At 46.6% G+C, this 12,669-nt stretch overlaps 1 protein-coding gene across 3 annotated transcripts in view; it reads left to right on the top strand.

Moving 5' to 3' along the window:
- LOC140482710 (neuronal acetylcholine receptor subunit alpha-2-like) overlaps positions 1-11,125 on the top strand; it is a 29,634-nt gene extending 18,509 nt beyond the window's left edge. For 2 of the 3 annotated variants that reach the window (XM_072580249.1, XM_072580248.1), the window contains exons 6-7: positions 256-1,288; positions 10,851-11,125. In XM_072580249.1, the coding sequence (XP_072436350.1) occupies positions 256-1,288; positions 10,851-10,976 (1,159 nt within the window). In that variant the 3' untranslated portion in view covers positions 10,977-11,125. The remainder of the gene's footprint in view (positions 1-255; positions 1,289-10,850) is intronic. The other variant, XM_072580250.1, reaches the window with a different exon arrangement.
- Positions 11,126-12,669: the final 1,544 nt, after the last annotated feature.

Genomic DNA, 12,669 nt, shown 5'->3' with positions numbered 1-12,669 from the left:
GGGGCAGGGTCCTTGGATATATTTAAGGCTGAGACAGATATATCATTGATCAGTTGAGGAGTCAAGAGTTACAGGGAAAGGGCAGGAAAATGGATGTGAGAGATGTTGGATCAGCCATGAACAGGCTTGAGGGGCTGAATGGCCTACTCCTGTTGTTATGGTCTTCCGATTGATTTGCTGGATGAGCTTTGCCTTGTGGATGATTTAACCCTGGTCCCAATGGCTCTGTAAACATGCCCTGTTTGTTTGTTGCAGTGCAGATGGTGAGTTTGCAGTGACACACATGACGAAGGCTCACCTCTTCTCGACAGGCCAGGTACAGTGGGTGCCCCCGGCGATCTACAAGAGCTCCTGCAGCATCGACGTTACCTTCTTTCCTTTCGACCAGCAGAATTGTAAAATGAAGTTTGGCTCCTGGACGCACGACAAGTCCAAGATCGATCTGAGGAGCATGGGCAGGAATGTGGACCTTAAGGACTACTGGGAAAGTGGCGAGTGGGCGATAGTCAACACAGTGGGGGTTTATAACAGCAAGAAGTATGACTGTTGCTTTGAGGTGTACGTTGATATCACGTATTCCTTCATTATCAGGAGGCTCCCTCTCTTCTACACCATTAACCTCATCATTCCTTGTTTACTCATCTCCTGTTTAACCGTTTTGGTCTTCCATTTACCATCAGCCTGTGGAGAGAAAATTACGCTTTGTATCTCAGTATTGCTGTCCCTGACTGTCTTCCTGCTGCTTATTACGGAAATCATCCCCTCGACCTCGTTGGTCATTCCTTTAATCGGGGAATACCTGCTCTTCACCATGATCTTTGTCACGCTCTCCATTGTTATCACTGTCTTTGTCCTCAACATCCACCACCGCTCGCCCAACACCCACAAGATGCCCAGGTGGGTGAAGAAGGTCTTCCTGGATTTCATCCCTCGCTGGCTGTTCATGAAGAGACCAAGACCCAAAGCTGAGACGTTCTCCAACCATTTCAGTCCTCTGGAGTTGAAGCTTGCGCCGTGCAAATGCTGCACTTCCTCAGGGGGTGAGGAACTCCGGTTTGGCCTGCCCCCCTGCCAACCCAGGCTGGTGAGTCCTTGTGCCCTTGGCTACCCGTGTCGCCTCAAGCCCAGCAGATCCACAGGGGGGATGGTCAATGGCAGCCGCCGAGCCTGGGCTAGTAACATCACTCAGACAGGAGCCAGTCTGCCACTATCACCCAGCATCATCAGGGCACTGGAAGGAGTGCATTACATCGCCAACCATCTCCGAGCTGAGGATGCCGACTTTTCAGTAAGTGTTGCCAATAGTATTTGGGGGGGGGGGGTGTGTGTCCCTTCCAGTCGGGGGAAGGACTGCTTGGGAGGGTTCTGTGGCCAGATTCTTACACCCTACCTCAGGGACAGGCACACTGGGATGGCAGTGTTTCGAGTTGCTGTGACTGGGACTTTCCCATCTCTACTGCCTAATGGGGGCTTTTCTTCCTGGGGAGATCTCCCAATATAACATGGCAGTCTTAGAGATCAGGCACACCATGCTCAACCGACATCTCCTCCAGCAGTAAGATCTGTCCCTCAAGAGGAAATATCTTCCAAACCTTGAGGTTTTTTGGGATTGTTGACCACTCCACCTTTGTTGCAGTTTGTCATTTGGAACCACCTCTGTTATGGCTGCAGTTCCAGAACTGGCCACTGGTGCTGGTGGTGCTGCTGAGGCAAAACAGCAGCTGACTCTCTGATTGGCTGACAGGCCTCTCCTACTTTGGAGTAGCCAAAGCTCCCAATTCTGGAAATTCTGAATGATGGACATGTCAATAGTGAATTCCCGGGGTCAGCCGGAGGTCAGGGGCGGGAATGGGGTGGGGCATAGCTTCGACAAAACCTTAGCCTCAGGAGTAGCAGTTGTGGAGGGTGGGGGGTGGGACTATGACAGATGTGGGGGAAGGGGTGGGGCTGTTAAAGCAGGAGGGTGTGAGTCAGATTTGGGGGAGGTGTCCAGATCTGAAAGGCTGGTGTCCACAATGGGGTATACTGTGAGGTGGAGGTGAGTCGTGCAGAGATATTACAGGAGATGTTGATGGAGAATGGACTTCACTCAATGAAGGAGGCATAGGTTTGGATTAGATAAAGCTGAGGGGTGTATGGAAAACTGGATGTCTCATCAGCACCATTGGATAGATTCCAGATTAACCCTGTACTCAGATATCAAACAGAGTCATTTCACAGAGAAACAGGAGAGCTGTAAAGATAATGTCAAACAACCATAGAAATATAGAAGATAGGTGGAGGAGTAGACATTTGACCCACTGAGCATGCTCCACCATTTGATATGACCATGGGAGACCATCAAACTCAATGCCGTAATCCCATCCTCCATCATCCACCCTCACCACCCCCCAGCCCCCCCATATCCCTTCAACCATTTAGCCACGGCAGCTATATCCACCTCCTTCCTGAAATCACATAATGTTTTGCCTTCAACTACTTTCAGTGGCAGTGAATTCCACCGGCTCACCACTCTCTGGGTAAAGACTTTTCTCCTCATCTCAGTCCTTAAAGGTTTATCTTATCCTTAAACTATGACCCCTGGTTCCAGACTCCCCCGCCATTGGGAACACCCTTCCTTCATCTACCTTGTTAGTCCAACATTGCCCAGTAACAGGGCAGTGTTCTCAGCGGGAGAGATTTGGAAAGTTAAACAGAAAAGGAAAAGTAGTGTTACAGGGTTGTGGTACAAACACTGATAACCAGAGATGCCCTGTCCAGAGGAAGGGTGAGCGTTGGGAAACAGAACATCAGCTAATAATATCAGGGCAGGGGGATGTGCTTTAAACTGACAGGCAAGGAGTGTTCTGCTGAAGGGAGATTTAAAAGTCTAAACATAAAAGCTGCAGCAACAGAATAGATCATTTTTGTGAGGCCAGACTATCTGTGTGGAGGTTTACCTAACTTGACCTGGATCGAAATCTCACTTCACACTAATTCATGGGAAATGAGAAACAGTTAAAAATGTAAATTATTTTAATGGGAGCACTTTGACAGGAGATTCCTCGGTGTACATTTTGTCCTCATTATTGTAATTGAGTTTGGCAGTAAATAAAGCATCAGAGAGTGAGGTCCTTGCCGGAAACTGTAAATTAAAACACATTGCATCACTTTGGCACAAAGACAGGTCAATCGAAAGGGAGATGGTTGTGTAGTGGGAAGGTGAAGAGATTAATGCACATGAGGCCTAGGCTACTGATCCGGGGACATGGGTTCAAGAAGTATTTGGTGGAATTTAGGTTTGATTTTACAAAATTTGCCCTTGAAAGCTAGACTGAGTGATGGTGACCATGATACTATCATTGATTGTTATTAAAAAAACCCATCTGGATTATTAATGCCACTTGGGGAAGGAAATCTGCTGTCCTACATTTTCTGACCTACATGTGACTCCAGACCCAAAGCAATGTGGTGGACTTTGAAATGGTCAAGTAAGCCACACAGTTCAAGGGCAATTAGGGATGGGCAACAAATACTGGCCTTGGTAGCAACACTGAGAGAGAGAGAAAGGAACAAAAGGGTTTCAATCAAACTGTTACATGGTGACAATCTAAACAGAAGCCCCATTCCACAAATCTCATAGTTTTAAAAGGCAGACAGAATGATTTGATTTGATTTGATTTGATTTGTTATTGTCATATGTACAGAGATACAGTGAAAAGTATTGTTATGTGTGCTAACCATACAAATCATACCTTCCATAAGTACATCAGGGTAATAGAACAGAATGCAGAATTTGGTGTTGCAGCTACAGAGAAGGTACAGAGAAATATCAACTTTAATATATGAGAGGTCTGAGTAAAGGAGGGGAGGTAGACCTGAGAATAAAGGATGACAATGCAACAGTGGTGATAGTGTTGAGACAGTAGGAGTGGAGATCATGCCTAGCAAGGTTCAGAAAAAGGTGGTGATGGTTTATAGGCCTCCCAGCTGGGCTTAGTTGGACATGGCATTACACAATAAATTATTGGAACTTGTGACAAAGGCAATGTAATAACTGTGGGGGAGTGCCAAGTGAATAGGTATAATCCTTAATTGCCCTTCAGCTGTGTGGCTTTCTTGAGAGCAGTTATGAAGCAACCACATTGCTGTTGGTCTGGAATCACATGTAGGTCAGACAGGTAAGGATGGCAGATTTCTTTCCCTAAAGGACAATAATACAACAAAGAATACGAACAGAAGTTGGCCATTTGGCCCCTCAAGCCTGCTCTGCCAGCAAATATGTTCATGGTTGATCCTACATTCCTCATCTCCACCTTCCTCCCCTTTACCCCATCACTCTTGATTCCCCGAATGAACAAGAATATGTCTGTCTCAGCCTGAAATATACATTATGGGCAGATTCCCCCACAGCTCTCTATGGCAATGAATTCCAAAGACTTATAATCCTCTGACAGAAGAAATTTCTCCTTCTCTCAGTCTTAAGTTGATGGCCCTTTATTCTGACACTCTGCCCTCTGGTCTTAAACTCTCCCATGAGGGGGAACATCCTTTTACCCTGAAAAGCCCCATAAGAATCGGATAAGTTTCAATAAGATCACCTCTCATTCTTCTAAACTCCGGTGAGTAAAATCCTAACCTGTTCAGCCTTTGCTCATAAGACAGTCCCTCCACACCAGGGATTATCCACGTGAACCTTCTCTGAACTGTCTTCAAAGAAATGGTATCGTAATTAAAACATGGTGGCTTCATGGTCATCATTACTGAGCCTAGCTGTCAATGGCAGATTTTTATTGATCAAATTTAAATACTGCAAACAACTACTTGAAACCATGTTTCATTCTCTGTTAAATGCCTGTGTGGAATGTTTTTCTGACAGTTTCACAAGGCCATGTGTTGTGGAGCCAACTAGACATAAAAGTATTTTAGTCAAGATTAAAGTGGTGCTGGAAAAGCACAGCAAGTCAGACAGCATCCAAGGAGCAGGAATGATGCAGGGCTTTTGCCCAAAATGTCGATTTTCCTGCTCCTCGGATACTGCCATGACCTGCTGTGCTTTTTCAGCACTACTCTCCTCTGATCTCCAGCATCTGCAGTCCTCACTTTCGCTTATAATGCTATTTTAGACCCAGTATTGTGTAATGAGTCAAGATTAATTAGCAATGTTATCAACATGCAATCTGGTGAGATTTCAAAAATATTCATTCCTGGCATCTGGGCATCGCTGGCCAGACCAGCATTTATTGCTCCATCCCTAGGTGCCCCTTGAGAAGGTGGGGTGAGCTGCCTTCTTGAACCTCTGCAGTCCGTGTGCTGTGGGTTGACCTTCTATGCCTTTAGGGAGGGAATTCCAAGGTTTTGACCCAGCGACACTGAAGGAATGGTGATGTATTTCCAAGTTAGGATGGTGAGTAGCTTGGAGGGAACTTGCAGGGACTGGTGTTCCAATGTATCTGCTGCCCTTGTCCTTCCAGATGGAAATGGTTGTGGGTTTGGCAGGCGCTATCTAAGGATCCTTGATAAATTTCTGTATTGCATCTTGTTGATGATACACACTGCTGCTACTGTGAAGGAAGTGAATGTTAAAGGTGATGGATGGGCACACTCAAGGCACCTTGAAGGGTAAGGCTACAAGAGTTGTCCATTCACTCCTTCAAACCTGCTCCACCAATTAGTTAGACCAGTTGTGACCTCACTCCACCTCCACCTTCCTATTTATTATGCAAATTCTTGACTCCGTCCTTTTTCTGACTGTCTCACTCTGTCTTGACTAACTTCAGTGCAAAGATTAAATCAGAAAGGGAAACCTGACAAAAATCACAAACAGAGAGGAAAGTACCTGCACAGACCACAATGGGAAAATGGTTAACCAAAAGCAGAAATCTGATAAAGCACAACACCAAGGTGAGAAACTAGTTTTACAGATTGAAGCTGACATAGAACATAGAACATAGAACAGTTTAACACAGAACAGGCCCTTCAGCCCACGATGTTGTGCCGACCATTAATCCTCATGCATGTACCCTCAAATTTCTGTGACCATATGCATGTCCAGCAGTCTCTTAAATGTCCCCAGTGATCTCGCTTCCACAACTGCTGCTGGCAACGGATTCCATGCTCTCACAACTCTCTGTGTAAAGAACACGCCTCTGACATCCCCTCTTTACTTTCCTCCAAACAGCTTAAAACTATGACCCCTCGTGTTAGCCATTTCTGCCCTGGGAAATAGTCTCTGGCTATCGACTCTATCTATGCCTCTCATTATCTTGTATACCTCATTAGGACCCCTCTCCTCCTCCTTTTCTCCAATGAAAAAAGTCCGAGCTGGGTCAACCTCTCTTCATAAGATAAGCCCTCCAGTCCAGGCAGCATCCTGGTGAACCTTCTCTGAACCCTCTCCAAAGCATCCACATCTTTCCTATAATAGGGCGACCAGAACTGGACGCAGTATTCCAAGTGCAGTCTAACCAAAGTTTTATAGAGCTGCAACAAGATCTCATGACTCTTAAACTCAATCCCCCTGTTAATGAAAGCCAAAACACCATATGCTTTCTTAACAACCTTGTACACTTGGGTGGCTATTTTAAGGGATCTATGTACCTGCACACCAAGATCCCTCTGTTCCTCCACACTGTCAAGAATCCTATCCTTAATTCTGTACTCAGCTTTCAAATTCAACCTTCCAAAATGCATCACTTCACATTTATCCAGGTTGAACTCCATCTGCCACCTCTCAGCCCATCTCTGCATCCTGTCAATGTCCCGCTGCAGCCTACAACAGCCCTCTATACTGTCAACGACTCCTCCAACCTTTGTGTCATCTGCAAACTTGCTGACCGTCCTTCAATCTCCTCATCCAAGTCATTAATAAAAATTACAAACAGTAGAGGCCCAAGGACAGAGCCCTGTGGAACACCACTCACCACAGACTTCCAGGCAGAATATTTTCCTTCTACTACCACTCGCTGTCTTCTGTTGGCCAGCCAACTCTGTATCCAGACAGCTAAGTTCCCCTGTATCCCATTCCTTCTGACCTTCTGAATGAGCCTACCATGGGGAACCTTATCAAATGCCTTGCTGAAGTCCATATACACCACATCCACAGCTCGACCCTCATCAACTTTTCTAGTCACATCCTCAAAGAACTCGATAAGGTTTGTGAGGCATGACCTGCCCCTCACAAAGCCGTGCTGACTGCCTTTAATCAAGCCATGCTCTTCCAGATGGTCATAAATCTTATCCCTCGGGATCCTTTCCAACACCTTGCAGATGACAGACGTGAGACTTACTGGTCTGTAATTGCCGGGGATTTCCCTATTTCCTTTCTTGAAGAGAGGAATTACATTTGCCTCTCTCCAGTCGTCAGGTAGACTCCAGTGGAGAGCGAGGATGCAAAGATCTTCGCAAGTGGTGAAGCAATTGCATTTCTCGTTTCCCAAAGCAGCCGAGGACAAATCTGATCTGGGCCTGGTAACTTGTCAATCTTAATGTTTGACAAAATTTTCAGCACATCAGCTTCCTCTATCTCTATCCATTCCAGCATGCACACCTGCTCTTCAAAAGTTTCATTCTCTACAAAGTTCGTTTCTTTCGTAAAGGCAGAAGCAAAAACTCATTTAGGGTTTCCCCTACCTCCTCAGACTCCACACATAAGTTCCCTATGCTATCCCTGATTGGCCCTACTCTTTGTTTGACCATTTTCTTATTCTTCACATAAGTATAAAATGCCTTTGTGTTCTCCCTAATCCATTCTGCTAAGCCTTTCTCATGCCCCCTCCTGGCTCTCCTCAGACCATTTTTGAGCTCCTTCCTCATCTGCCTGTAATCCTCTGGAGCTGAGCTTGACCCTAGCTTCCTCCACCTTATGTAAGCTACCTTCTTCATTTGATGAGGAGCTCCACCACTCTCGTCATCCAAGGTTCCTTTATCTTACCCCTTCTTGCCTGTTTCAGAGGGACATATTTATTCATCACTTGCAACAACTGTTCCTTAAACAGTCTCCACATGTCTATAGTGCCTTTACCATGGAACAATTGCTCCCAATCCATGCTTCCTAATTCATGTCTAATCGCATCATGGTTTCCTCATCCCCAGTTAAATATCCTCCCATTTTGTCTAATCCTCTCCTTCTCCATAGCTATGTAGAATGTAAGGCAGTTGTGGTCACTATCACCAAAATGCTCTCCCACCACAAGATCTGATACCTGCCCTGGCTCGTTTCTGAGCACCAAGTCTAGAATGGCCTCTCCCCTCATCGGCCTGTCAATGTACTGAGTTAGGAAACCCTCCTGAACACACCTTACAAAAATAGCTCCATTCAAATCTTCTGCTTGAAGGAGGTTCCAATTAATATTGGGAAAGTTAAAGTCACCCACTACAACAACCCTACTACGTCCACACTTTTCCAAAATTTTCCGACCTATGCTTTCTTCAAAACTCCCTGCTGCTATTAGGGGGCCTGTAGTAAACCTCTAATGAGGTGACAGCTCCCTTGCTGTTCCTAATTTCCACCCATACTAACTCGGTAGGCAGATCTTCCTCAACAATGGTAACTTCTGTAGCTGTGATACCCTCTCTGATTAGCAGTGCTACACTCCCTCCTCTTTTCTCCCCCTCCCTATTGTTTTTAAATGCTCTAAACCCTGGAACATCCAGCAACCATTCCTGCCCCTGAGAAACCCATGTCTCTGTTATGGCCACAACATCATAGCACCAGGTACTGATCCATGCTCTACGCTCATCACTTTTATTCCTGATACTCCTTGCGTTAAAGCAAACACACTTTAATTGATCCCTTGGTTCCTTCCCAGGAAAATCCTTCCCACTAGCTGGTCTACCTCTTGCTATTGCCTCATCTGCATCAACTCTCACCTCCGGTATACAGCTCAGGTTCCCACCCCCCTGCCATACCAGTTTAAACCCTCTCGAACTACACGAGCAAAACTTCCACCCAGGACACTGGTCCCCTTTCAGTTCAGATGCAACCCGTCCTTCATGTACAGGTCCCACCTTCCCCAGAAGGCATCCCAATTATCTACATATCTGAAGCCCTCCCTCCTACACCAGCTGCGCAGCCACGTGTTAAGCTGCGCCCGCTCCCTGTTTTCGCCTCGCTGTCTCGTGGCACCAGTAGTCAACCCGAGAACACTACTCTGTTCGTCCTGCTCTGCAGCTTCCACCCTAACTCCCTGAAATCACTTTTTATATCCTCAATCCTTTTCCTGGCTATATCATTAGTGCCAATATGTAACACGATTTCTGGCTGTTCACCCTCCCCTTTTAGAACCTTATACACCCGATTGGAGACGACCCGGACCCTGGCACCAGGGAGGCAACATACCTTCCGGGAATCCCGATCCTGACCACAAAATCTCCTGTCGATTCCTCTAACTATCGAGTCCCCTACCACGAGTACTTTCCTATTCTTCCCCTTTCCCTTCTTTGCCACAGTGTCAGGCTCAGTGCCAGAGAACTGACTGCTATGGCTTTCCTCTCGTAGGTCATCCCCCCCAGCAGTATCCAAAACTAGTTATTGCTGAGGGGAATGTCCACAGGGGATCTCTGCACTGTCTGTCTGTCCCCTTTCCTCCCCCTAACTGTAACCCATCTATACTTGTCCTGAGCCGTAGGAGTGACCAACTCCTGGTAACTCCTCTCAATTACCCCCTCAGCCTCCCAAATTATCCGTAGTTCATCCAGCTCCAGCTGCAATTCTCTAACACGGTTTTCAAGGAGCTGGAGTTGGGTGCACTTCCCGCAGATGTAGCCAGGAGGAGCATTCTGCAGGAGGAGCAAGCAACTGCCCTGGCATCCACGTGGGCAGTGGTTAACCATGTACCTGAATAAGAACTGCTCTCTGCAATGTGACAGTAGGTGGATCTCAGTTAATAATTTCCTGTTCCACACTCTGTGTTCATGTTGCTGTAGTTAGGCAGCTCCTGTTCTGAGGTTCTTTCCTATAAGGGAAGCTCATTGCTATTTGATTTCGTGACACTGAGAGTGGAGAGAGGGAGAAACTGAGTCTTGCCTACCCTGGTATACTGGGGTCAGTTTTCTTACCTTAACAGTTGTTCGGAGTACAGAACTGAGTTGTGAAAGTGTTTGCTGTGTTTGGGAGGGGAGTGTTCTCTTTGTGGCTGCTCCTTCGCTGAGTGAAGTGGGAGGATGTTACTGCCACTTTCTCTTTAGCTGTAATCGCAGTACCATCTGAGAATTAATCTTCTGTTTCTCGACCATGCAACACTATCCTGGTGGATTGGTCATTCTACATGGAATTCCTTTTGGTTTTCCAAATTATCCAATCATCCTGACCTGAACTCCTCTTCGCTGAACAGGGAAGTGGTGAGTTGTTAGGCTCCAAAGCAACGACCCAGGTTCAGGCCAGTTTTCCCTCTGAGATCCCTCTGGGCCAGGCTGCATGGAAATAGAGCTACAACTCTGGTGGGAAGTTTACTCTGGAAGGGGCTGGTTCCACAGCAGGTCTGAAGGCTGGATTAATCTCTCGGCAAATTCTGCTCGCCGCATAGTCTCAAACTGGTTTAACTTTATCTTGCTTCTCCTTCCAATTCCTTCTCTCCCCTCATTTACCCCCTGCCCTCATTGACCTCCTCCCTCCCCTACCCTCTCTCCTCCCGACCTCTGTCCCTTCCCTATCCATCTCCTCCCCTCTCTATCCCTCTTCACCCCTCCCTATCCCTCTCCTCTCCTCCCTGTCCCTTTTCACCCCTCCCTATCCCTCTCTACCCCTCCTTTATCCTCTCTACTCCCTATCCCTCTCCTTCCCTTCCTATCCCTCTTCACCCCTCCCTATCCCTCTCCATCCCTCCTTTACCCTCTTCCCTCCATACCCCTGTCATCCTCTTCTCTTTTAGGTAAAGGAAGACTGGAAGTATGTTGCCATGGTGATTGACCGGATTTTTCTCTGGATATTTATCATCGCCTGTTTGTTGGGCACGTTTGGACTTTTCCTCCCACCCTGCCTGGCCGGAATGATTTGATGTTCCATTTATAAAGTCGGGAGAGTAAGGTGGGAGGATTTAAGCTGCATGTGAGGGTGTGGGGTTAGGGAAAGTTTCAAAGGAACTCTCCCCTTCATCTACCCTTCCGTCTACCTCCACCTTCCTATCCCCACTCCCTCACTCCCTTAGGCCCATTTACCCCAAAATCCCCCACTCTGCCACTCACTTCCCCACCCCCGCTCCCCCACCCACCCCTATTCCCAATTTACCCTCCAACCCTCAATACGCCCCACTACACATTTCCTATCTTCCTCACCTCTCCCTTGTGCCCCAAACCCCCTCGTTTTCCATCCTTATCCCAATTGCTGATACACCTTCATTAACCCCCTCCACCCTCTTTGGTCACTTACATACACACCCAGCCTTGCCAATGACCCCCTCCAAGCCTGACCAGGAATGCAGTAACATTCCTGAGGGGGTGAATTTTTTTTGGTCCCAAGGGATTAACATTGCCCTCACACACTGACCTGACCTCTCCCTCTCACTGATTGTCTGAGTCCAAACCGTGTTTTCACAAAGAAGCGTGAAATAACGTGAATAACTAATTAAAAACATGGATATATGGCTGGAAAGTTGCAGGGTGACACATTTCATTCATTAAGCATTGATTTGCAGATAAATAGTTTTGTATCACTTTTGATTTGTTGACTTAGAATATTCTTGAAAGTGTTTCCATCTCTTAAGACTGCCCCCGTCATTATGTGGAGAGCTCAGCGATGAAGGGACTGCAGTTTCACCTTCCCCCTGTTTGGACATTGTTGTCAAATCCCCGGAGAATAGCTCGTGTCCCTATACACTACCACTCACCCCCTCAGAGTCACAGAGTGCAGCCTTCAAGCCCTCATTTGGAGACCTGATAGGCCATTCCAGACTACCTCTAACCCCTCGTGGTCTGTCTATTCTTATACTGCCTTGACTGCCTTCTTATCTTTGCCCTTCATAACCATAAACGCATCTGAGACCAATATTCCATTTGAGTTCTGAGGAAGGGTCATTGTCCCTGAAATGTTAACTCTGATTTTTCTCCACAGACGCCAGACCGGCTGGGTTTATCCAGCAGTTTCTGCATTTAATTCCATTTGCCTTCTCTATCACCCAAAGGTTTAGATTCCAGTTTTGTGATCCGTGGATGAGCTCTGAGTTGTAGCTTTCTGCAGCCTTTCTGTATTCAAATAATATACAGCTCCTCTATTCTTCCTGCCAAAGTGCATAACCTCACAGTTTCTCACATCATATTCCATCAATCAGGTTTTTCACTCTCAAGGTAACTAGAAGTAGGAATAACCTCAACTCCACTCTCCTGCCTGCTCCCCCAAGCCTTCAATCCCATCACATCACTCCACCTGTCTATATCTATCTTTGAGTGTGAGTTACAGAGTCAGAGCGATGAAGAGTATGGAAACAGACCCTTTGCTCCAACCCGTCCATGCTGATCAAATATCCTAAATAAATCTAGTCTCATTTGCCAGCAGTTGGCCCATAGCCCACTAAACCCCTCCTATTCATACACCCATCCAAGTACCTTTTAAATGTTGTAATTATATTGGCTTCTGCCAATTTCTCCCACAAGCATTGCCCTCTGCATGAAAAGGTTACCGCTTATGTCCCATGTAAATCTTGCCCCTCTCACCTTAAACCCATGCCCTCTAGTTTTGGACTCCCTACCATGGAG

The sequence above is a fragment of the Chiloscyllium punctatum genome, chromosome 11 (assembly GCF_047496795.1).
Source record: "Chiloscyllium punctatum isolate Juve2018m chromosome 11, sChiPun1.3, whole genome shotgun sequence".
In the NCBI taxonomy this organism is placed as follows: domain Eukaryota; kingdom Metazoa; phylum Chordata; class Chondrichthyes; order Orectolobiformes; family Hemiscylliidae; genus Chiloscyllium; species Chiloscyllium punctatum.
This window is presented reverse-complemented; position numbering and strand designations above follow the sequence as displayed.